The following is a 25,582-nucleotide window of genomic DNA, read 5'->3' as shown; positions in this document are numbered from 1 at the left end:
TCTTCCCTCTCCGATAGCTCCCATATCCAGGATGCAGCAGCTCCTCTTCCTCTCCACCGCAATCTCAAATCAGAAGGAAAGGGATGAGAGGGGTATGGTTGGCCAGGAATAGCCAACCAAAAAAAGAAGAAAGCTAAAGTTGGGACAGTACAGAGGCCAGGTGGTGATGCTGAAAGTAGAAATAAGGCCAAGCATTCCTGCTGTTTGCATTAAAATGAGCAGAATCCAACACAAACAGAGAGACGCTTCTTTCATACACCTTTATAAAAATGACAACAAAACGTACATTCAGATCTGTCGAGTGACAGCAGGACAGCGTCACAATGAGAAACATGATTAAATAGCTGATGTCAGAGTTTGTCCGGTCACACTGATAGCGAGGTGTAGCTGGCCCCTCTCCGCAGGTGTAAAGCACAGGTGAATGGGGCAGTCGCAGAAACTCGATCCTGGTCTTACAATCGACTGCAGCACCTTTTCTAGAGTCATTTCCACTGAGTGGGTCAATAAATTGAGGAACACACTGAGACGCAGGTCACATTTTAGCATTTAAAGTCCAACTGAAAACACATCGCCGTCTGCTGTAGTGATTTTAAAGTGTAAAGCTATTCTTATTTCTGTTAATGAAGAGACAATAATGATTTGGGGCATCAAAACCACCCTGGCAGCCTCTGAGTTAGTTGGTTACCGTTCATGTGTCAGTGAAAGCTGAGTCAGTGCAAGCAGAAATGTGCGCCGCTAAATGAGCTACATGACACACCGCCATCTTTATGCTACGTCACTAAGTTGCTAGCAGACAGTAGTTAGCCAAGACTCGGCTGGTTAGCCAAACTAATGTTGTTAGCAATGCACTTTTACCCAGCGGATGTTTGTTAGTTGCTAGCAGACAGTAGTTAGCCAAGACTCGGCTGGTTAGCCAAACTAATGTTGTTAGCAATGCACTTTTACCCAGCGGATGTTTGTTAGTTGCTAGCAGACAGTAGTTAGCCAAGACTCGGCTGGTTAGCCAAACTAATGTTGTTAGCAATGCACTTTTACCCAGCGGATGTTTGTTAGTTGCTAGCAGACAGTAGTTAGCCAAGACTCGGCTGGTTAGCCAAAGGAATGTTGTTAGCAATGCACTTTTACCCAGCGGATGTTTGTTAGTTGCTAGCAGACAGTAGTTAGCCAAGACTCGGCTGGTTAGCCAAACTAATGTTGTTAGCAATGCACTTTTACCCAGCGGATGTTTGTTAGTTGCTAGCAGACAGTAGTTAGCCAAGACTCGGCTGGTTAGCCAAACTAATGTTGTTAGCAATGCACTTTTACCCAGCGGATGTTTGTTAGTTGCTAGCAGACAGTAGTTAGCCAAGACTCGGCTGGTTAGCCAAACTAATGTTGTTAGCAATGCACTTTTACCCAGCGGATGTTTGTTAGCTAGCTTAGCAAGTCAGCGTGCAGCATCATGCTTACATGTAGCTGCAGATTTAATGCAGGCTGCTGTTTGAAGCTTTTGTGGGGTGTTGCTGCAGACGGCCGTCTAATTATTAGTGACGTAGCTTCTGATTCCAGACCGTGAAGACCATGCAATAGGCCAGCAGGGGGCGACTCAACTAGCTTCTTAATTTGTACAGAAATCAGTGTGGGAAAAATTCATCAGTGATCTCAAATTTAAAAAAAAGAAGGAAAAGTAAATACTGGTGATGTGTTTATGTGCCCTGCTGATATTTTTCAGTCTTCATTACTAAAACATGATGTTTATTTTGCAAATTTACAGCCAGAATTAGGAGAAAGCAGGATTCAGGTGCACATTTAGTTTCAAATTAAGAAGGTAAGGCCAAAAAGACTGAACTTGAGAACTTCACTAACCAATGGCTGACTTTACAGAAGTTCAATCTCAAGTCTTTGCATATGAAACGTAAACTTGTCCAGCTACAAACAACAGTGCCATTTCTTTTACAGAGCAGACGGTGGTAGCAACTTCAGTTTGACCTTAAACAAAATCTGCTACTCAAAAAGGTAAAATAACCTCTTAGACCTCAAAAATTTATATAACAAGCTTGGTACATTCTCACTACCATGATGTTCCTGCAGTGTAAACTTGGAGCTGAGCTGTGCTTCAGGGTCAGAGTCGTGTCTCTAAACAGAGACTAAGTCAGAACAGACAGAGAGAAAGCAAAAGACAAAGAGACAGATGGCAGCAGAAACATGAAAAGATGGAAAGAATGGGAGCGAGGGGAAAAGGAAAGCCGAGCACATAAAGCTACTGGGCTGCACGGTTTTACGATGTTGCCATCACCCACGCCTCCCCTCCCCTCACAAATCTAAGAAAACTGTGCAGTGTCATGTGGCCAGACATCATCTTTGCTACATGTAGCCGGTTGTAGCCGGAGTGTGGAGGGGAGAGGCTGAACAGGCTGAACGAATCCTGCTGATTTCCAAACAGGAAGGACAGTCCAGGATCAGGTGAAAGAGTCGCTGAGGTTTAAGGCCTTCCTGAGGAAACTGGGCTCACCGTCATGTCCCCAGTACGACATCTGCAAGACACGAAACAGCAGTAGTTTAGCCTCTTTTTGTTCATGCTCTCTCAGTCGTTACACAGTCATTCACATCATTACAGAAGATCAACCAAACGTGGAAAAATCTTCCCATGTGACCCCCACAGGATGAGCTGATCTTTGTTGCATAGCAACTTTAGCAAATGTAATTAAGCCATGCGAAATTAGACCCTGAAACCATCAACACTATCAGGGTTACAGCACCTTTATGTTTATAGGAGTCAAAATGTAGCGCTTTGGTATTTTCTTAAGCCTTTTTGAGCCCTCGAAGCACATTTATTGGGCAGAAAATATCCATGTGAAAGTTCAGGATGAAAAACACATTTAAGCTCTGTTAAGAACTACAATGAAATCAATTTCACCCCCCGGTTCAGCTTCATATTTATCTCTCTCGCTCATGTCTGAGGTAGGCTTGGTTAGCATTTGGGAATCAAATCCACAACTCCCGTTCCAAAGGTGTGTAAGTCTTACTACCACGCTATCCAGCTGCCTTCTCAGACAGGGCATACATGGAACGCCATAACCAAGTGGCCGGCATAGCATACAGAACATCTGTGCTGAGTATGGCCTGGAAGTGCCGAGGTCAAAATGGGAGACGCTCCCTAGGGTGGTGGAGAGTGACCGAGCTAAGATCCTGTGGGACTTCCAGATACAGACGATGGTAGACAAACAGAAGAAGACGGCCGTAGTGATCGATGTAGCGGTTCTGAATGACAACATCAGAAAGAAGGAGCACGAGAAGCTGGAGAAGTACCAAGGGTTCAGAGAAGAGATGGAGAAGATGTGGAGGGTGAAGGTGACAGTGGTCCCAGTGGTAATCGGACCACTCGGTGCAGTGACTCCCAAACTAGGCGAGTGGCTCCAGCAGATCCCGGGAACAACATCAGAGATCTCTGTCCAGAAGAGAGCAGTCCTGGGAGCAGCTAAGATACTGCAGGACCCTCAAGCTCCGAGGCCTCTGGTAGAGGACGCGAGCTCGGAGGATAGAAGCTCGCAGGTCTTTTTGTTTTCTTTTAATAATATATTTATTATCAGAAAACAGATGAAACATACCTGTGAATATTCCATGAGATTCTTATGATATGCTCATAGTTGGTTTATCTACTAGGAATTTTGTTGGGTGAAGTCTCGTTTTTAGTTATCTTGGCTGGAGCTGAATATACAGCTCCAAAAATCAAGGAATGATGACATCAGGTTTTGATACCTTAAGAAAAATAAAATAAAATAACAATGTAGGGCATAAAAAAGACAATGGTTTAATCCTGAGCTCCATCCTGCTCAGACAGCAGACACATACGGACCTAATCTGCACAGATTATGGTATTTATGGACTGGGACACTCCAAAGATCACAATCTAAAGACCAATCTGGTATAAAACAAGAATAATCTTTTCTAAAAGATGGAAAATGTAGTTAAAAACAAAACGGATCTATGGTTTGAGTGGGGGATCTATATACTAAAAGCCACTGCAGGGGTGTGGTTTCCTACCACTCTCTCTCTGCTTTCATGTCTGCTCAGATTAAGACTAAAAATCTTACAGATAAATCTTAAAAAACCAACTAACACAAAAACCAAGACTATATCAACAACAATATCTTTACGGACTAAAATAAGCTACTCAAACCTAAGCATGGACACTTTCCCCCCACAGACTTTGGCCTTATTTGTTAATTTCCCATTTTATTCCTGTTAAAATGAAAAGAAGTAAAAATTCCTGGAGGTTTAAAGTGCAGCTTCTATTTTAGGTGAACAGACAAATTCAAAAGTCTTCATCTTATTAAAAGATCTGCACAAAAACGCTGACGGTAACAATAAAAGCTAAATTTAAAGATGCAGTTACGTGTGGTGTGAACATCTCCGACAGTCCTGAGAACAGCTACAGCTGGAAACTCTTCACAGCAGCTGAAACCTTCCTGTACTGATAACTTAACATAACTCTATTTTGAAATTAGAGCGTTGCAGACAGGAAGGACGAGCAGAGAAGATAATGGAGGGGCTGTCGCAAATTATTCGATGGAAGGCGAGCACGGCTCATGTTTAAGTCGCGCAAAGCAAACCTCGGGAGCACCGGTTCTCTCTATAAAACATGCAGCTACAGAGCTAAGCAAGCAAGGCCGCTGTCCTTTCTCCTCTTTCCTCCACCCATCCCTCTCTTTCACTACAGCACACACTCTTCCCGAGGTGCTGTGTGTGCACTCTCTCACTCCAAAATCCAAATAACTGTCACCTTATCGGAAAAAAAAAACAACAACCCACTCCCTTTCCTCTCACATTTCCCCCTCATCCCTGGCTTCTGGTCAGACCTTATGTAACAAGGTGCTGAAGCCTCCAAAACTTGAGGATTACACTGCATCCTCCCCTGCTGTGGAGGAGTTCAGGGAGGACATAATAATAACATTGCACCTGCTGATGTTTTGATGGAGGTTTTAAGCCATTAGAAGCTAACAGCAGCTATCAGGTGACTGGATGAGGATCACTCGAGTTTTTTTTCATACAAGATATGAAAATGCTGATTTAGTCTAAAGTCTAAAACTTTGGGATCAGGTTTTCCGCTTCTGGCTCAGAGTGTTTGGCGTGTCATAATCTCCTGAGTGCCGCCTACTCCAATCGAGAGACGTCAGTAAGGTTCGACTCTACAGATTACTTTTATACCACATATTTCCTCAATAGATTTGTGTCCACTTCATTAGACACACCTTTGTAGTACAGGGTTGTTTACCTTTAAACCTGCCTTAACTCAACATGACACAGATTCAACAAACTGCTGGAAGCTTTCCTCAGAGATTTTGTCCACATCAACACGACAGCGTCACACAGTAGCCCCAGATTTGTCAAATGAACACCCAAAGGTGCTCTACAGCAGCGGTCCCCAACCTTTTCTGCGCCACGGACCGGTTTATACCTGACAATATTTTCACGGACCGGCCTTTAAGGTGTCGCGGATAAATACAACAAAATAAAACTAGTACTGGTACCGAAAAAACTAAAATTTATTCATAACACACGTGAAAAGACCCAGGAAAACCGAGTAAATGATAAAAACGATAACAAAATAACGCAGAAAACCGATAAAAACCCTGAAAACTATACATTTCACACCTGAGCCTCAACTCTCGCGGCCCGGTACCAAACGACTCACGGACCGTTACCGGTCCGAGGCCCGGGGGTTGGGGAGCACTGCTCTACTGGATTTAGATTTGGTGACCTTTGTGACAACTTGAGCACAGTGAACTCAGATGATGTGAGCTGCTGGAATGAGCCATCAGAAGATGCTCGGCAACAGCACTCAGGTAGGCCAGCGGTCCCCAACCCCTGGGCCACGGACCGGTACTGATCCGTGAATCGTTTGGTACCGGGCCGCGAGAGTTGAAGCTCGGGTGTGAAATGTGTGGTTTTCAGGGTTTTTAGTTGGTTATCTCAGTTGGTACGAAGCATTGTTGGCATCTCCCACCCCACTACACTAGTAGCAGCCTGAACCATTGATGGATTCACGCTCTCAGGCTAAATTCTAACTCCACCAGCCGGGCCACCGAGTGCCAGACGGTGTGGTCTTCTGCTTCTGTGGCCCACCAGCTTCAAGGTTTGATGTGCTGTACACTAGGAGATACTCTTCTGCAGTTCAGATCAGCAGTTTCTGAAGCCGACCAGCCCAGCTCAGGTTGCACTTCAGCAGCATTGAGTTGCTGCCATGTGATTGACATTACTTGCTCCAGACCAGCTTATGTGTTCAACTTAAGTTACTATGGTAATGAGAGCCACCTTCGTGACAGTGAAACTGATTTAAGCTCGTGATACCTCGCTAACCCATTAATCTCACCTCTCTGGTGTCAGTCATGCTTTTGTCTGAATGCAGCTAACTGCACTGCCCCATCTTTGAGCACAAGGATCAGGAAGCATTGCTGCCAGTTTGAGGGCATATCCATTAATGCATGTCTGCCGGAGGGTTCACAGAGGGAGAGGAGCTGTGCTGCAGGAGCCTGCAGCCTCAGCAGGGAGAGCAGAGGGGGACACAGAGAGAGCTGACTCAATGCCTCCCCATCTCTGTTCTCCCAGAACTCGTCTGTTTTTGCACTAGTAAACAAATACTCAAGGCAAATAAGAACAACCCCCCCCCCCCACACACACACACCCCCAACACTGCAATAAGAAGCACAAAATGAGAAACAAACAGGTCTGTCTCTCATGAAGGTTGCTGAGTTTCACCGCAATGTCAACAAAAACAAAGAGATCAGGCACAGATGGAAAAAGGGAGACGTGGAAAACAAGAGCAACTGTAACTGCTTCTCACTGCAGATTTAAGGACACCATATTGCACATGACACCATACACTAATATTATAAATGGGACATAACTATTTTTGGGAGGTGACTGCATCTGTTGCACGGATGCAAAGACATTTTGTTCTCAGAGTTTCAGCAAATTTAAAAGGACCTAAAACCAGGTAAGCACAGGAAATGCTGTTTAAAGGTAGAACTCTGTTTCCATAAATGGAGTTATACAAAAAATACTGCAGTTTAGAAATGCTTTGACTGCTCAGTATAAGCAGTAAAGCATTATATACATACAGATACACCAGAAAAATTAGGAATAAAACTAAAATCGGCTTTTTTGTCATACACTTGAACATTTATTTAACAGACAAAAGGACAAAGAAAAGATTTTAAATGTTTTTTTCCACTTAAACTTAATTTTATCTCTTAAACACATTTAGATGCTTGCAACACACTCCAAACAACTTTGTGCAGAAACATCAGTGAGTTCTGGGCCCGAGCTCATCCGAGATGGAGCGAGCAACAATGGAAACGTGTCCTGTGGTCACATGAGTTCACGGCTCAGCGTGCACCAGCGCCCGTAGCATGGGGACTTTGCACATATGTGAAGGCACTACGAGGAGGAGGAATTTTAGACAGACATATGCTCCCATCAGGAACTCCGTGTGTAGGACAATGCCAGGCCTCATTGGAAAAACCTGGCTTCGTAGACATGGCGTCTGTGTGCTTGACTGCAGTCCTGATCTGTCTCCCTTTGAAAATATCCAGCACATCATGAGGAGGAGAATCAGGTTTTAGTTTTTATTCGATTTTTAGAAAGTGTCCCAACTATCCCAGTGGGGTTTGTACCGATCCACTACCTAAAATACTGCAATTTCACTTCCCATAACCCAGGTGGTCTTTGATGGTCTGCGCAACACAGCAGATTTACTATTATCCAATAAGAAGTCACTAACTAGCAGATGTGAGGCTTAGCAGACAGCTAGTGCTTACAGCTGTGTTAGCACACACCTCAAAGTAGCCACATCGCTAACTCTGAGTTTTACAAAAATGCAGACAGGTGAGTTATTAAAAAACTCCACCTCCTTCCAAATTTCCAAAACATGCCTAATTTTAAAAGCTTGTTTTTAAATTAATTATGTGCCTGAAACAACTCCATCACAGATCTCCATCCTGGGATACTTTCTGGCTCACAATGCATCATCCTCCCATGCCGTTTCCAAACCCCCACCCCCCCAAAACAAAGTCGAGCAGAAAAGACACGCCAGCCCAGACGCTCAGCTCTCCATATGGTCACTAAAAGCTGTTGCAGCAAGTAAAAAGCCATTTTATGAGCTTGATATCCTGTTTGCTGTGACCTTTCCAGGAGAACCGCACACTAAACACAACTACCCACAACCTCGCGCACACATAAACAAAGTGACGTGCGTGGACGAGCCTGCAGGGTAATTAAGTCGGCCGGCAAGCTGTCCTGTTGTGGCTCTAATGAAGTTTCAGTGGTACCAGCCTTGGCAGACACGTCCCCATATTTACACTTGGTTTGTTTCTTTAATTTCTTGGATCAATTTATGAACGTCCTTCTGCCAAGGCTGGAGGAGCTTTCCAGGTTACATCACTACTCCAAAGTTGTGGGAGCTGCCTCCACGACGGCCAAAAAAACAATAACTGCAGCTCTGAGATGACGACGGCGCAGAAGCAAATACTAAGAGTTAGAATTAGACTAGAAATGTCAACTTTTTTTTGTTTAAATTATTTTTGAATATTGTGTAGAAAGTATGAACAGCAGGTGCGTGCAAGCCTTTTACTTACAGTCAGAGCCGTGTGCCTGAGGTAACCACATCCTCCTTCTATGACATCATATATTTGCAGGAGTAGAAAAACAATGTGAAACTGAGCGGTTAGAGCAGTTTGAAGCCTGAGCTTTTGTCTCACAGGTGCTCTTTGTGCATAGACTGATAACAGATAACAGCATGGGGCGTCCCCTTTAAGATGAGCCTTTATTTCGTGGGAAATGATTGACGAATTATAAAGACTAAATTAGACAGACACGCCTCAGCGTAACTGTACCTGACTGCATGTGTGTGTGTGCATATTTCCCGTTCACCTCGATGACCTAAGGCTCCCTCTCTGAAGACACGTCCCCCTCCGCCCCACTGCTGGCGTTGGGGTCCTGTCGAGAACGCTGGGCGACCTTCTCCCTGCTGGACTCAGAGGGACCCTTGGAGCGCGTCTTCTCTTTCCTCTGCTGCTGCTTTTCCTGCTTTGATAGCTGAGAAAATACAAGGAAGCAAAAAGGCTGGGTCAGAAAGACAACAAGCAGTTTAAAACAGCAGCTAAGCTTTTAGGATCAGAGCTCTCAGGGGACACACACATTGTGGTTTTGTAAAATGTACACAAGTGGAAGCATATAAGTAGAAAATTAAATAGGCCCTAAGACTGATCCTTGTGGTACACCACAGGTAATGTGAGCCGTAGATGATGTAATCAAAAAGAATCCTTCCAAATATTCCTGAATCCAGATCCAGATTTCGATCGAGTCCGGCTCCTAAGAATAATATTTTCATGCAAGGCTGGCCATAAGCTTTTTTTCCCACCTGCTAACAAGCAGACAAACAACTCGGTCACATAACATCCTAGACAGAGGATAGTTAGAGTAGGGCTGCCACAAACGATTATTTTGATAGTCGACTAGTCACCGATTATTTTTGCGATTAGTCGACTAATCAGATCATCATCCATTGGACATAAAAGTACAGCTTATTGCACCAGCAGCATCTGCTCTTATATAACTATCATTAGCTTACAGCTTTAAGTGTTTAAGGTCTGTGCTAACTAAAAATAAAGACAAGATGATAGTTTGTTAAATTTTAATGAAATTTGCAGATTATTTCGGTGAAGTTTAATAAACTCCTTGCTATCTAAAATATAACAGGACACCGGAGTATATTCTCAAGCATCTCACACTTCTGATAATCAGCTGTCTGCTGGACGTTTATTCAGCTGTGTAAAAACTAGAACTTTAATCTCAGCCAAACCGATTTACTCAGGAACAAATAAAATACTAAAAAAAAGCCAAACAATAATATTTTTAAGTTATCTAAGTGACTTATATATCATGTTTAACCTGAGTAGCGAAAGACAGCGGTGGGTTTGAAAACGATTTGCCGGGAGTCCGGTGTTCTCACGGCTCTAGTGAGCCTAGCCCCTGGCTAGCTATCGAGCTAGTGGGTAACAGACGTCTCCGAAAACGTCGGAGCGCTTTTGAAAATATGTGGTGTCTTGATAAACTGAGCAGATATTTGAGGTTTACACAGCTACATTCTCGCCTGAAAATATGTTAAACGTTTATTTTGTGACCCAGAAAGAATAATAAGAGTAATATTAAAACTAACTAGCTGAACTAGCTACTAGCTAACTGAAACTGACCAGGGCCGCGATGGGTCGCTATGAATTCTGGGACAGTTTCTTCTTCGGGGTTTAACGGCAGCTGGCATCCTTGTACATGCAGTGCTGCCATCTTCTGTTTCAGTCCGTTATTACACTCTTAAATCCTACTACTTATTCCTGCGTCTTTTGTGATCTTACAAAGCTTCAAACGACGCGTTGACTATTAAATCAGTTGTCAACGATTTTGATAGTCGACGTAATCGTGACTAGTCGACTAATCGTGGCAGCCCTAGTTAGAATAAGTAATAATAATTTATGGATTCTTATTTCTAAAACTGTAACATTTTCCCTTTTCCTACTCTGCGACTGAAACCTGACTCATCTGGGCCTCCTGGTGGCTCTGTGGTCCCACCATGAACATGCTGCATCATGACTTGCAGATCATAACCTTTGCAGTATGCTCAGTATTCACCCAAAGGTCCTGACATGCATGACAATTATAACAATTAATTAAACAAAGAAAAAGAGGCCCGGGCCAGCACGCCACATTTGTGATACATGACTACTTCTATTCTCTCGGCGTTCAGAGCTATTCCGAGCTGTCATATGATCCCCTCAATGAGTCTATTGTTGTGACTGCACGCACTCCCTCTTTTCAAAATAGCCCTTCATGCCGCCACTCAGCACAACTAGTCAGACAACTCTACTAATCCAAAACCGCTCCTCCCTCGTCTTCACGGTTCATAAACATCACTCCACGGTGATGATGAAGTAGGTATACTACCTGACATCCAAAATAGTCTGGAAACACAGATGGTAAAACTTTTATGGTTGTAGGAGAAATATTTATGAACTACATGTCATCTTAAAAATCCAAAGCATTGCATAAGACATTACATTATTCAACGAGTACAAAAAAAGAGTGTTATTCCCAGCTGAACCCATTAACATGCTGTGGTAAGAAACTAGGCTTGTTGTTGTCTTTGTTGATGATATCGGTCAGATCAGTGAGTATTTGGAAAGTGACACCATTTGGCTAATTATGCCTCCAGTTGCTGCTTGTTTGTGGGTCTCTCTGCATCCAGTTAATAACTGAACAGCATGCTCTATTGGGTTGAGATCAGGTGGCTAACTTGGCCATCAAAGAATATCCCATTTCTTTGCCTTAGAGATCTCTCAGGTACCTTTTACAGTTTGCTTTGGGTCATTATCCACTGGCACTGGGAAGCTCGGTCTAATCAGTTCTGCAGCAGTTGGCTGAACCTGAGCAGAGAGTGCAGCCCTGCACACTCCAAAATCCATTCTGCTGCTCCGATCAGCACTCACGTCATCAATAAAAGCAAATGACATGGTTCCACACGCGCATGCAATAATGTGACCTCCACCGTGTTCGACAGATGATGTGGTATGCTGTAGATCAGGAGCTGTTCCTCTTCTTCTCCATACTTGGCATTCTTTCACAAGTTAATCTTTGTTTCTTCTTTCCAAATAATTATTTTTTCCAGAACCGTGCCGTCTAGAACAGCGGTCCCCAACGTTTTTTGCACCACGGACCGGTTTATGTCCGACAATATTTTCACGGACTGGCCTTTAAGGTGTCGTGGATAAATACAACAAAATAAAACTAGTACCGGTACCGAAAAAAAGAAGATTTATTCATAACACACATGAAAAGACCCAGGAAAACCGAGTAAACGATAAAAACGATAACAAAATAACGCTGAAAACCGATAAAAACCCTGAAAACTATACATTTCACACCTGAGCCTCAACTCTCACGGCCCGGTACCAAACGACTCACGGACCGGTACCGGTCCGAGGCCCGGGGGTTGGGGACCGCTGATTAAGAGGACCCGAGGGAAGCTCGGAAAGCTAAGCAGAAGTTATTTGGAGAGGAGAGTGACTGCTGTTGGTTTAAAAGAGGTAAAAAAACTTCAGTGGTGTGGAAACATTATGGGTTCAGTCAGACGTGGATCAAGTAGACACAGTGTGTAAACTTTGCTACAGTGTCGTAGCTGCACCACAGAGCAACACTGCAAAGTTCACTAAACATAGATGTTTACATTTTTCATTTATTTTTTATATTGCAAACATTTGCACTGTTATCAGTATTTGCACCCTATTTTATATTATTGTTTTTGACAACCTTTAAAGTCATTATTCAACACATTGTTATTGTTAAATAAATATGGTCAAATAATCGAGATCTCAATTTCAGTGAAAATAATCGTGATTATCATTTTTGCCATAATCGAGCAGCCCTAATAAATACAACAAGATAAAATCGGTACCAAAAAAGGGAAGATTTATTCATAACACACGGGAAAAGACCCAGGAAAACCGAGTTAACGATAAAAACCCTGAAAACCATCAATTTCACATCAGAGCTTCAACTTTCGCGGCCTGGTACCAAATCACTCACAGACCAGTACTGGTCCGTGTCCTGGTAGGTGGGGACCGCTGGTCTAGAATGTACAAATCTACTCAAGCCTCCCCGTTCTTCCTGTGTAACCAGCGGTTTGCATCTAGCTGTAAACGACTGGTTTCCTCTGCATTTCATTTCAATTGATTGTAGACTCTGAAAGAGATGCGTCTACCTCCTCGAGAGTGTTCTTGACTTAGATGTTGTTTTTCTTAACCGTGAAAATCGTTCTGTCATCATGTACTTTTGTAGTCTTCTGTGGTCCTTCAGGCCTTTTGTGATTGCTGAGCTGATTGGTGCATTTCATCTTTGTAAGAATGTTAATTTTTAACACTGCTGAGTAGGGCTGGGCGATATGGCCTAAAATTCATATCGCGATATAATTTGAAGCATGTGCGGTAACGATATATATCGCAATATATTCTTTTCTTCTGTATAACTTATTTTCCACACTATAAGGCACACTTAAAATCCTTTAATTTCCTCAAAAATCGAGAGTGTGCCTTATGTATGAATTCTGGTTGTGCTTACTGACCTCGAACCGATTTTGGCTGCAGAAATCTGTTAAAAATGTTTTAGTACAACTTTGGTAAGCTGCACTGCTTGATGGATTGTCAGAGCATTACAGCTGCCGTAGTGAGGAGCTTCGTGGAGTAATCTGGGTCCAAAACTCCGCCTGCTTCAGGTCCCAAAGTCAAACGAACACTAAGAGTTAAAAACGGTCTAAATTCTTTCATCTTTAATAAAATGATCAGCGTTGCTGCTTTATCAGGTGTAACAATTAAGTTTAACATCCAGGCATCCATGAAAACAGAAGTTATTACATTTAACGGAGTTAGAAGTTAACAGGAAGTTAGCTCGCTAGCTTCCACCTAAACATGACATACCATGTTCTGACTGAGAGATTTTTGAAACTAATTCAAACGTACAACTCTGCTACCACTTCCGACATAAATGAAGACAGAAAACTAAACAGCAGTGACGTTTTCAGGGTTACTGAAGTTGGACTACCTGGTATACAATGTTGTGCTACATGATTGCTAGCGACACAGCTATGTTAGCATAACATTAGCACAGTGAAGCTGGAGGATGAACGCCAACTTTTTTTCACTCGATAAAGCGCAGTTTTTGGCTTTCCCCGTATTTCAAAAATGCTTCATCTGTTTGCTATGACTGTTGGCATAATTTGCAGATGATAATGGTTGTAGCCGCTGCGATGCTTTCGACCAAAACAGGCGCAGCTTGATGACGTCATCAACATGCGCTATCGCGATAGAGTTTTTGACTATATCGCTCTATCGTTGGCCAAATTTATATCGTTTCTATCGTATTTCGTTTATATCGCCCACCCCTACTGCTGATGTGTTTGCTCTCTTTAATAGGTGCATTTTGTCCTTCAGTCTAATGATTGTTTCCTTCTCTTGCATCTCCATCTCTTTGGACCTCACATTCAGAGTTCCAGTGAACTGTTACCAAATATAAGTTCAACACTTGAATGAACTCCTCACATGTCCATAACACTGGTTGTAGGTCAACTCAATTGCTTTTAAACCTCTGAAAATGGCGTCTATGTACATTTATTTTTAAATTCTAAACAGTTAATGCAATACTTTTGTTAATCCCCTTGAATTAAAGCTGCGCTTCAGTCACACCTTGATGGTTTGATATAACACCGTGGTAGTGCACAATATCTGTTTATAACTCCAACGCTAAAGCTACGTCCAAACCCAAAACTCTGATCTCCAACCCAGTGAAAGCTTAGCATGATCAAACATTATGTAACTCCTGTGAATGTTGGGTTTCAGCCCACAGCCTGAATCAAAATGCACCAACAGTAAGGTGAACAAACAGAAAAACTCTGGAGCCCTCTGCCATCGGGCTGCAGCCTCCAGCTTCCCAAAGAGAACATCCAAAACTGGATGATTTTCATTGCTCTGGATAACTCTATTGTTTGCTGGCCGCTTGACCCTGTGGTGGACTAAATCCCCGATTCATGGAAAGAAAGGAACAGTGTCTGCTGGCTGTTGCTTCATTTCCCACCCCGTGCCAAGCGTAGCCTATTGGCTGGCCTTTTATCCCTCATGTTCAGTCTTGGCTTTGGTTCCTCAGCCCCCACAGCAAAACATCCCAAACAGACAAGATTAAAATTCTGAGGACTGCTTAATATCCCTCCCTTTGGGCAAGCAAGCCAAGTCCACCAAGGGGAGAGCAGCCAAAGCCTGCCTGCAGCCAAGGCATAAGGACGCTAACTGGGCTCCACAGAAGTGAGCAGAATTCAGGAAGGCTGCATGAAGCTCGTTCTGGTGGCAGAAGGAGCTGAGAAACATCCTGTCGCTGCAGGAAACCGTCCACTTTTGCACTGATTTCTATCTCCATTACTTGACTTTTATTCATTCATAAACCAGCGGTTAAATGCACAAAAAAATACATAAAAACATTTCATGACTCGTTCACAGAATCACTGCAGAGAAAATCGAGTAAATCCAAAGTTGAACAAATCACGAAAGAGACCATGATCGTGTAGCTTGATCCAGCCTTAAAAAAAATAATGAAAACGTGCATTTGCTTGAACTTTAATTGGTGAAATAAATTAATAAATGTGAGCTAAACTACACCGTCCTGATGAGGAGTGAACCTGGACTTTGATCTCAGTTATCTTGTTTTAATAGTTGTCGAAACACAAAATTGTGACTGAAATTAAAATCTGATTAACTGATCAATCCACAGAGTTTTTGCTTCAATTAAAAAATGAAAGAAAGCGAAAATGCATCAATGATGCAAAACGGACTTGCAAAGGAAAGATAAATATTAGTTACAGCTGCATGTTAATCAATCATCTGCTGCAGTGTTAATTGGCTTTATAAAAATAGCTTGCTTTTAAAAAAAAAGGGACATTTTGCAAAAACAGGCAGGAGGAAGATGAAGATTTACAGATGTAGCAGGATTTCTGTTCACAGTTCAGATTTTCACAGCCGTCCTGTAACGGTGTTTGTTTTCTTAACAAGTGATGTGGCGAGAAAACACTCAAAGGCAAAGAATCAATGAAATACAAAGTCACTGAAGAAGCATTGGGCTGTGGTAAAGGATGATCTTAAGAATAAAGATCAGTTTATATTTTGACAGGACACTGAAAATTAGGTCTAAATGAATGAAGAATAAAGCTAAAAGAAGTTTGTTTTATGTGTTTTAAACAAATAGAAAATCCTAGATTGGCTCAGGAACCTTTCCTTCATTTTAGTTTATTTAAAAAGGTAAAATAATAAGAAAAAAAATAAGAAAATGAAGCTTCAAAACTGTTAATTTAATTCAGTTCTGGTGCTTTCAGTCCCCTGGAGCTGGTCCTCTGTACTCATATCAAGACTTCTCAGAAGCTAAAATGAATCACCTGCTAATGTACTTTTCACCCAGCACCACACTGATGTCGCTTTCCCTAAAAGCATTGAGCATGAAAACCTGTCAAAGCTCCCTGCATGCAATCAAAATGATATACTAACCCTTTCAGATCACAGCGCACACTTTCAGAATAAAACCTTCCCTTTAGAAAGGAGGCATCCTGGTTTGACTCTGATTTCCTGGAGCAAACAGTCACAGCCTGGACAGGTACAGCAGAGGGAGAGCGCGAGCATGTGGGCCGATGGTGCCAATCATCTCAAACCCACACATAACACCCTGTCTCTCTCTATCACACACACACACACACACACACACACACACACACACACACACACACACACACACACACACACACACACCTAAAACAAATGGGGGACTTTTCAGCTCCTTCACGGAGGCGACTGAGTGATAGTGAGATATCAGTGAATCAGTGCGGCTCCATGGGGGTGACACACGTTAATCGTGGTTGCTGTCTGAGAGCTTAACGTTTCATTTTCTGCTTTCCCAAATCTAGATTGTTTTTCTTGAGTCCTTAATTTGGGATTTGGGATCCTGGAATTCTGCATCCAACTCTCAGCAAACTTAACACGCAGCCTAAAAAGCACTAGCTTTGCAAGTGAAACAAACCACGAGCACATCAGCATAACGACAGGGGCACATCTTACATGAAGGGCTACAGCCAGCACGTTAGCAGTAACTGAACCTTCAAAATAAAAGCGTGGGGTCTGTTCAATGGTAGATCAGTCACACGGGTGTCTCATATGGATGAAAATATATTTAAAAAAGTAAATATTTATTTGTTTAGTAAACAAATGCAGGTTAATTTAGTGTGTTTTACTTTTCTAAAATTTTACTTTATTTTGTTGAATTTTTATTGCATTTGTGGAAAAAAGTCGATGAAAGATTGTGAGTTATAAAACCAAAACGATCAGCTGGGCAGCAATGATCTGTGAGTTTGTGACTTTGAGTGAGATGATTTTTCCACACAACACACCACTTTGTGTATTATACTTCTGATATTCATTTAACTGGCTGGATTTATAGATGTTATTGGATATAATTTTTATATTGTTTTCTTTCCTCGAGTTTCACTTTGCTTAAATTCGAAGCATTTGTGGATTTCAGTTTAGCCATTAAAAATAACCTCTGTGTGACTCTTTCAAACTCAGATCTAAGGATGCATGACTTTATAAATCTTAGATTTAATTTTAGTCAGTCAAATATTGAACAGTATTCGTATAGATCACACAGAATCAAGCAAAATAAACGAAAAATAAAACTTCAAGAAGCCTGTAGGGTATAAATAATGGATGCTTCTTATTTCACTCATTTTAAAAAAGAAACAACAACAAAAATCTGTAGCATAAGAATCAAGAGTCTGTACATGACAGGAGAGCAAACACTGCCACCTGGTGGTACAATAGAAATGAACTCCTTCACACTGACAAATTAGGGAGCTCCTCCCTGCTGACCCTCTCAGAATCAGCTGATTTTTTTGTGCAGTAACTATTTGGAGTGTGACTATGTTCAAACAAATGTTGCGTGCCTTCATTAGATGCACCAGAGTTACAGGCCCTCAAAGTACAGAGAGACGGGAGTCTGTCGAAAATTGGTGCTTTCTTAGTCACCTTATTTTTTATTTTTTTATGTAAGTACAGGGAGGTATCCATGTGAAATTTTGATTTCCTCTGAGCATCATTGTCATGGGATGCATCCTAGTTTCAATAAACTGCTGCAATTTCATGTGTTTAATGTAGAGCAACAGAAACAAGCATTGATACTGGAGCTTTTTCTGATCGTTCACTGGAGAAAACTTGCATGAAAAATGCACTTTGGGCAAACTTTGAAAAGTCATCTGACAAAGTGGGAGAGCTGCTGCTCAGTACAAGTAACAGCATATGAAAGGTCTCCTTGTTATCTAACTCGTATACAAACATGACAGGTGATCGGTAACAGGTACACTCCTGCAGGCACTGCACATTGGAGGTAAGGCAGCGGCCAGTGGTATCTGAGGTATTAACCCTTTAAGACCTACCATAGAACCAAGTACGCCAGAGCTTATATTATATGTTTACATGCTGTGGAGCCATTTTTGGGAGCATTTCAAGTTGATATACATCAATACAACCATTATAGCCCAAATTTTAATAATATGTCTGCATTAAGTGCATAGTAATTACATAAATTGCAAAAAAGTGCAATAAACTACAAAAAATTGAAAATCGTTTTTGTTTTTTTAACATATATTTCTAGTTAGAGAAATTTAAGAGGCTTATCCCTCAAAACTGTAAATACAAAAAAGTTGCACAAAATAGTTTCCCACCACAGGAAATTTATTTTGAGTGGCTTCATAGTTTTATTTTTGAAATACACCAATTTTTATACACTGCAGGAAAAAGGAAAATAAATATTATACTGCAAATTTGCAAAAAAAAGCAGCATATGCATCAAAATAAACTATTTCCAGCAGTGCAATATGAGTCCTAAGCATCCCAGAAACCACACAGAAAGTCATAAAGTCAAAGATAACTTTTAAAAACACCAGTATAGGCTCATGAAGCCCTGATGGTAAAAAACTACTGACGTCTATTCCAACATAGGAAGTGTTACAAACAGCTGATCTGATCGGCAAAGCGAGTTTCTGGAATATTATGTTTTTGTTGCTGCAAGTGCTTTTTATGCAGTTTTTGCAAAGCTATATGTGGAAGGAAACTGTGACCGAGGACAAGCTGATGGCATAAGATGTAAGTACAACTCCTCCGGTTTCATATGCAAAAAAAATTTTTGCGCTAGCTCACGTGGTTGCAGAGCTACCGGGATTTAAAACTAGTTACGCAAAACAGAGCGTGCCCGCTCCGATCGGTTTTAAAGGGTTAAGATGAGTCTTTAAAGCTTCGTGCTGAGTGATGTACCTGTTTGGGGTCTGTGGGTCCAGTCGGTGATATCAGTTCGATGGTGACCGGTCCGTCGTTTTGAATGTGGACCTGCATGCGAGCCCCAAACTTCCCATCTACAATGATAAAACCAGGAAGACAAATGAATAGAGATTACAGTTTACAGGCATCAGCACTTGATGTTTCACGATGTGACGTGGAGCTTTGAGACATTGGGGACAAAGGCGACGGAGAGGTCCGGGGACAGGAAGTTGTCCTCGCACCAAATGTTCTCCTTTCTTCCACCGGGTCCACGAGATTAATGACACCATCTGCACAATGAAGCCGTTGGGCCGCGGTGGAAAAAAGCGCTGAATCATCGCATTTTCTCTCTGGAGGGGGAGGCGGAAGGCTTCCTAATTAAGGAGCCCTACACCTCCCTCGCTGGGACAAGGTGTTCTCCTCACCTGCTCCCCGGTGGGCTGACCCAGTTCACCGCCACCGTCATTGCCAGCGCGTCACCACACCGATGATCCACCGCCTAAACTGCTGTAACCTTACACCGAGATGGGAATACGGGCAATTAAATAGCAGAGAGCAGGATCACTAGTCCAGGCCCATAAGTGTGTGGCAATAACTGTGACCTTTGACCTTTTGTTTCCAATTAGTTTTGTATCAGGTGACAGGCATTTTTCAGCCATGCCGTCCCACAGCCTCCTGGGACTCTATTAAGACTGGTCTCTGAAAAGACCGCCAACAGACTGTGGCTATTTTTTTTAATTAAAATAATCCATCTTAGCAAGAAACAGCAGCTATCAGCTCAATATCGACATCCAGACCTAAACTCCAGCAGGGGGCAAAAATCAGAGGACTTTAAAGTGGGGCAGAGAAGATGATGAAGGGCTGGATTTACTGAGAGGGGCGGATAAGCGTTGAGGATGAAATAGCTACGTGCTAATTAGAGTGCAGCTAGTTCATTTCATTAATGACCAGCTTTTTAACTAAAGCAGCACAAATTAGCAGCTCCACAACAAGCAGGCCTGACGAGGCAGCGGGTAACCCGCTAAGCAAAATATCAGCGTGTAGGTTTCACGCAGCCGTTTTTCTCACACACAGCATGACAATTCAGATTAAAGGTAAGCAGCTGATGGGTATGATATGTTTTTTACTCTTCTGCTGGGAATGACTGGGAACTGTGTGATCTCTGGATGAATCTGACACTCAGGTGGAGCAGAGGGTTCATCGAGATGAAGCATGCTTTATAACAAACCATCGGTGCTACCCCTCAGCCTGCTTGCAGACACACCTCTGGCATCAATTTCAAAGTCCTACATCATGTGTTAATGAAATGTTACTGAGCCACCTGCGTAAACATGAGCACAGCTTTTGTTCTTCTTGCTGCATGCATGTCTTGTGATATTATGGATGTTTAGAAATAGTCGATTAGCTGATTAAACATCATTATTGAGCACCACAAGTCAGTTAAAACAATTCTTCCCTTTTTATGAACGTACATTACTGGTCACCGGCTCGTCCTGTAATTTAACAACACTATCCTCCAACATCTGTAGCACCCGCAGACACCTGAGACCCGCTCTCTGTGATAGGAAGTTGTAAAAAAGCAAAGTGGAAAGTTGGGCAGACGACAGCTGCATAAACCAGCGCAGGTCTGCAGAAATTTAAAGTAGAAAATTAGGGCTGCAAAAATGATAATCACGATTATTTTCACTGAAATTGAGATCTCGATTATTTGACGATATTTATTTAACAATAACAATGTGTTAAATAATGACTTTAAAGATTGTCAAAAAATAATATAAAATAGTGTGCAAATACTGATAACAGTGCAAATGTTTGCAATATAAAAAATAAATGAAAAATGTAAACATCTATGTTTAGTGAACTTTGCAGTGTTGCTCTGTGGTGCAGCTACGACACTGTAGCAAAGTTTACACACTGTGTCTACTTGATCCACGTCTGACTCCGCGAACCCATAATGTTTCCACACCACTCAAGTTTTTTTTTACCTCTTTTCAACCAACAGCAGTCACTCTCCTCTCCAAATAACTTCTGCTGAGCTTTCCGAGCTTCCCTCGGGTCCTCTTAATTGTTTTGACACGTGTTCGAAATGCAGAGAGGTGCGCTCGATTTGCCACACGGAGCAGCGCGAGAGTAAAGCACGAGGGAGGGGCTAATAATCGGCTCAGTCATTTTTAATGATCGTTGAAAGCCCAGATCGTAATCGTGATTAAAATTCGATTAATTGAGCAGCCCTATAGAAAATGGACAGGTGCTTGTTCGATTTATCATAGTAAACTAACGTTTAACCATTTGACCGAAGAAGCATGTGGATGCTACGGATCCTAGCACTGCTAATGTTAGCACACGCAGCAATCCAACAGCAGTCCACGTTAACATCAGCAAAAAGAGATGCACATCTCAGCGGCATCTGAGAATAACTGGATTATCAAAGAAAATTATTCAGTTTCATTCATTCTCTTAAATAACCACATGTTCATATGGACAGTGTTTCTTACTTTTGGATTAGTAAACTGGTCACCAGTAACAGAACTACTTGTGCAGCTGGAGGAATTTATTTAAAGTTAATGTTAAATATTGTAAGATTCAAACTAGAGATGTAGTCAACTAGTCAGCAAACACACTGAAAGCATTTAAAACTGAACCCAGCTCAAGCACGAGGCTAACGTTAGCAATGCTAACTTTAACCTTCACTCTCTGCAGGCTGGCGTCCACACGCCTCTCACACAGCCACTCATTTCCTACTTCAAAGTATTGCAGTGGTTTATGGTTCATGTCAGACCCTTCACATCGTACCATACCAGAGAGGAAGAGGCTCTGCTGGTCATTAGAGTCGCAGCTTTTGCCAACTGCTGACACACATTGATAAAGTAGGAACAATCTGTTTAACCGACTAACAAAGCAGCGATCTTAGACTCGATTAGTCGCACACGTCTAACATTAATCTGACTCGCTTCACATCTGAGTCCCATTAACAGCTGCTTTTAATAAAGATTTGAATCTTAAACTGCTACTGCAAACTGGTGTCCACAGCTTTCAGTCACAGTGTTTTATAGTCAAAAAGGCGGCTTTGCTGACGTGGCCCTACGCCTCTGTTTGACCCACCTTTAATGAGCTCCGGTTTGTAGGTGCTCCTCATGTTCTCCAGGATGCTGTCGTAGAAAGGCTGCGCGAGTTCTGCGGGCATGGCCGAGTGGAAGTCCGGCTTGTTGCCCTTCAGGATGCACTGCAGGGTGAACTGGCTCACACACAGAACCTCGAAGTCTCGCTCCATGACACTTTTGCTCCACGCTCGGCCGTGCTCGTCCTCGAACAGCCTCAGGTTCAGGATCTTACGCACCCTGAAAACACAAAGATGACAACAAGACAGTAAGCAGCCTCTCTATCCGTCTGCACAGAGCGATTACACTTTTGCATCTTATATTAATCTTTGTGTTTATTTATTTTACACTTTGTTTTCAATTCAATCAACAGTGACAATAGCCGTTTCAATAATTAATGACCTCATCGCTGCTAATGTTAATGTTATAGGCTCCATTCACTGGTGAGTGAGTAACCTCTTACAGACAGATCTGAGTGCATCAAGCACATAAACTTTTGCCTCACGTTCTGCTGTTTACGGATCAGAATCATTCAAAATGTTTTATTATTTTGACTGTGTGCTTTTAGTTTATTTAGATTTCCCTTCTTTTTGTGATGAAATTACAGCGTTTGAGATCTCAGGGTGTACTTTCTGCCTTCTGCACTCACATGTACTCAGCATCCCTCTGCGTGTCCTCCACAGATATGCCCAGCAGCACACACAGTCCACGTCCGATCGAGCTGATCTGCTCCTCGCCCACTGCAAGAAAGCACAACAAAATGAACACTGGCACAGAGATATCAGGCAACGCCGTGCCCACAGAGATCACAACCAACTTGAAGAAATCAGACAAAGGAGATTTTATGTTTTTACATCCTCAAAATTTTCAAGTTTCTATAAAAGCATTACAGGCAGCTTTGGACATGTGTGGATATTTGCAACTGCAGCAAATTTGTTTTTCGTCTTGGATACTTGAAACTGATTTAAACCTAGCGGTAAACGCGCTCTACTTGACCGTCTGAGGTTCACTTTGGCCTTCTGTGCACTGTAGCAGCGAAATTATACCAATGCATGTCTCAGAATCCATTCAATGTAATCTCTCACACAGATGCCCTAGAGAAGATATGTGCAAACATCAATTCTTGCCATTATTCAAACTGTAGAAACCATCAAATTTGTGTCTTTAATATTCATTTCTTCAGCTTTTTGTTCATTTTACTTATTTTTTTACATGACAAAATGAGCCATGTCAGAGATGTCAGCATCTGAACAGGGACTCACACCAGCAGCCTGTTGCTTACTGGCCAGCTGCTCTAACCTCTGCTCTTCTAGCTACTAAGAGGCATGGTGTATATACTGGACAAAGGATGCTGAAGATGGAGCTGCCAGGCAGGAAGAAGAGAGGAAGGGTTGGTGTGACAGATACTAGGGTAGGATCAAATGATGATCCACTGTAGAGAGCTCTAGAGGACGTCATGTTTCCCACACAATAAACATGAAGATGGATTTGACTGATTTTCTTTATTGCGATAGACTGTAAGAATTGTGACTTGACTTTGTACTTTATAAGCATATTTAGAAGAAAAATAAAAACTGACCGGTTAAATCAGCAATGTAGACATTTTTAAACGCACTTTCTTAGCGTGAGAAAATAATATAGACTGAGACTGAGAAATAAAATGTAACCACGCATATATGAGCGTGTTTTTGTTAACTGTTTGCCCTCCAGCTGTTGTTACTGTTGCACACCGGCAGCTAGCAGAGGCTGACAGTTGGCCGGCTGTCGGAGAACAGCAACGTCTGTCACTCAGCCGTCAGCCCCGCAGACATACAGAGGACATGTTCACTGCTATCACGCCCCTCTGAGCTCCAGCAGCGGCTGACAGCTGGAGAGGCAACAACTCTGCTGCATTCATTCTGCATTCACTCTGCTGGCTAATGCTAACCCTGCTAGCTTAACTAAGGTGACGCGTCAGCGACGGAAACGAGCGGAAGCTGTGAGCAGGCTCGAGTTTAAATACATTCTCAAAATGCAGCAGCCGCGCTCAGGTTAAAGCTTACCTGTCACACTCGCCTTCGTGACCCTCTGAATGATAGCTTTCATTGTTGTGGTTGTGTTGGGGAACACGCTGTCACAACTTCCGGGAATCAACAGAGCGCACGGCACGATGTCTCCCCCTGGTGGTTGAAACCGGTAACACGGGTCCTGAGATTCAAGCGTACAGAGAGGAATTTATTAAAGCCCACGCGAGACTTTTACAGCTGACAGTTTTTACTGCGAGCTGTCAGAGTGGATAAAGCAGGAGTGAAATTAATAAAACCTTAGTTAAGTTAAGTGCCCCAGAAAACCGTGAAGGTGAACCTGCATGCACACATGCTGCTACTTTAATAGACAGATAGATGCTTTATTGATCCCACAAGGTTAAACGTTTGTGTTACAGCAGCATGATAAAGAATAAAATCGTACAGTGTACAATACACAACAAATAAACAACAAAGTAAGAGGTTTATACTATGAGACTGTTGTAAATAAATTCTTGCAGAGTGATAATTTTTTAATAATTTTTTTAACTAAATAATTTTTTAGTTAAAAACAATGAAGACGAAGCGCAAATTGGATTAATAAATAATATGTATAACTAAAAAAAACAGCAGCATGAAGGTATAATACAAAAACATGCTTCAATCTGTAGGAAAGATTTCCTAAAGTGTCCTTTATGGCAGTGAGGTTGAATCAGTGTGAGGGAGAAGGAGCTCTGCTGCTTCAGCACTGTGGCGTGGAGTGGGTGGGAAAATCTGAACATTTCCACTGGTCACAATTTTTAGCCTGACTCATGTTTCATCCTTTATTCTGCACCCTCATATAGATGTCATCACATCAAAAGTGTTTGCAAGTGAGTTTAATCATTGCTTTGTATTGAAATCCTCCTTTACAGTGGGCTGAAGGAAGCTAGAATAGAGTATCTGTTAAAGAAAAGTCATAATGCTTGTAAAGTAACAGCCAGAACAAAAGTTTTAAAGCCTTAAAGGGCCTAAAGTAAATAATTCCTTTATTGGATCAGCTGTATGGGATTAACTTAATGTTGCAGTTGGATATTACTTTAATTCCTTCTTATGCTGCCGTTTTGATTTATCAATAATAATACAGCAGAATACACGAGCAGGTTTCATTTTAAAACCCCAAATAAAAACTTTAAAATAAATCGATGAAGTTTAGTTTACAACATTTTAAAGTTTTACCCCCAGTGTTTTTGACATGTGGATGCTAATGACCTAACACTGATTTCTGACAGTAACCCAAACAGAGATTACACGGCGAGGAGACCACGACGAAAGACCACAAAGTCAAACTTCTTTTTCTTTTTTGTTTATTGTATACATATAATACATTATTTCCACCCAAAATACAGAGGATTACTCAAAGAAAGTACAAGTACATTAAGAGTAAATGTACTAAATTCATCCTTTCATCCAGTGCTGGTGAACCTCCAGCCCAGTGGTGATGTTGAGCTGGTGAAGCTCAGTGGGCACATGACTCCTGGGAATTCTAATAGCATGCACATCATCATGTTATTGGATG

At 42.0% G+C, this 25,582-nt stretch overlaps 1 protein-coding gene across 2 annotated transcripts; it reads right to left on the bottom strand.

The window, feature by feature from the left end:
• Positions 1 to 245: 245 nt before the first annotated feature.
• dtd1 (D-aminoacyl-tRNA deacylase 1) lies at positions 246 to 24,200 on the bottom strand. Of its 2 annotated transcripts, none has more exons than XM_085162079.1 (6): positions 24,064 to 24,200; positions 22,671 to 22,761; positions 22,026 to 22,261; positions 18,921 to 19,018; positions 8,874 to 9,075; positions 246 to 2,513 (listed from the first exon to the last, which is right to left on the bottom strand). In XM_085162079.1, exons 1-5 carry the CDS (start codon positions 24,104 to 24,106, stop codon positions 8,920 to 8,922), a joined length of 624 nt encoding a protein of 207 aa, XP_085018205.1. In that variant the 5' UTR covers positions 24,107 to 24,200; the 3' UTR covers positions 246 to 2,513; positions 8,874 to 8,919. The 2 variants fall into 2 exon arrangements, with proteins under 2 accessions (XP_085018205.1, XP_085018204.1); XM_085162078.1 differs by having other exon boundaries at positions 8,911 to 9,075.
• Between the last annotated feature and the right edge of the window lie 1,382 nt (positions 24,201 to 25,582).

This window comes from Neolamprologus multifasciatus, chromosome 6 (assembly GCF_963576455.1).
Source record: "Neolamprologus multifasciatus chromosome 6, fNeoMul1.2, whole genome shotgun sequence".
Classification (NCBI taxonomy): Eukaryota; Metazoa; Chordata; class Actinopteri; order Cichliformes; family Cichlidae; genus Neolamprologus; species Neolamprologus multifasciatus.
This window is presented reverse-complemented; position numbering and strand designations above follow the sequence as displayed.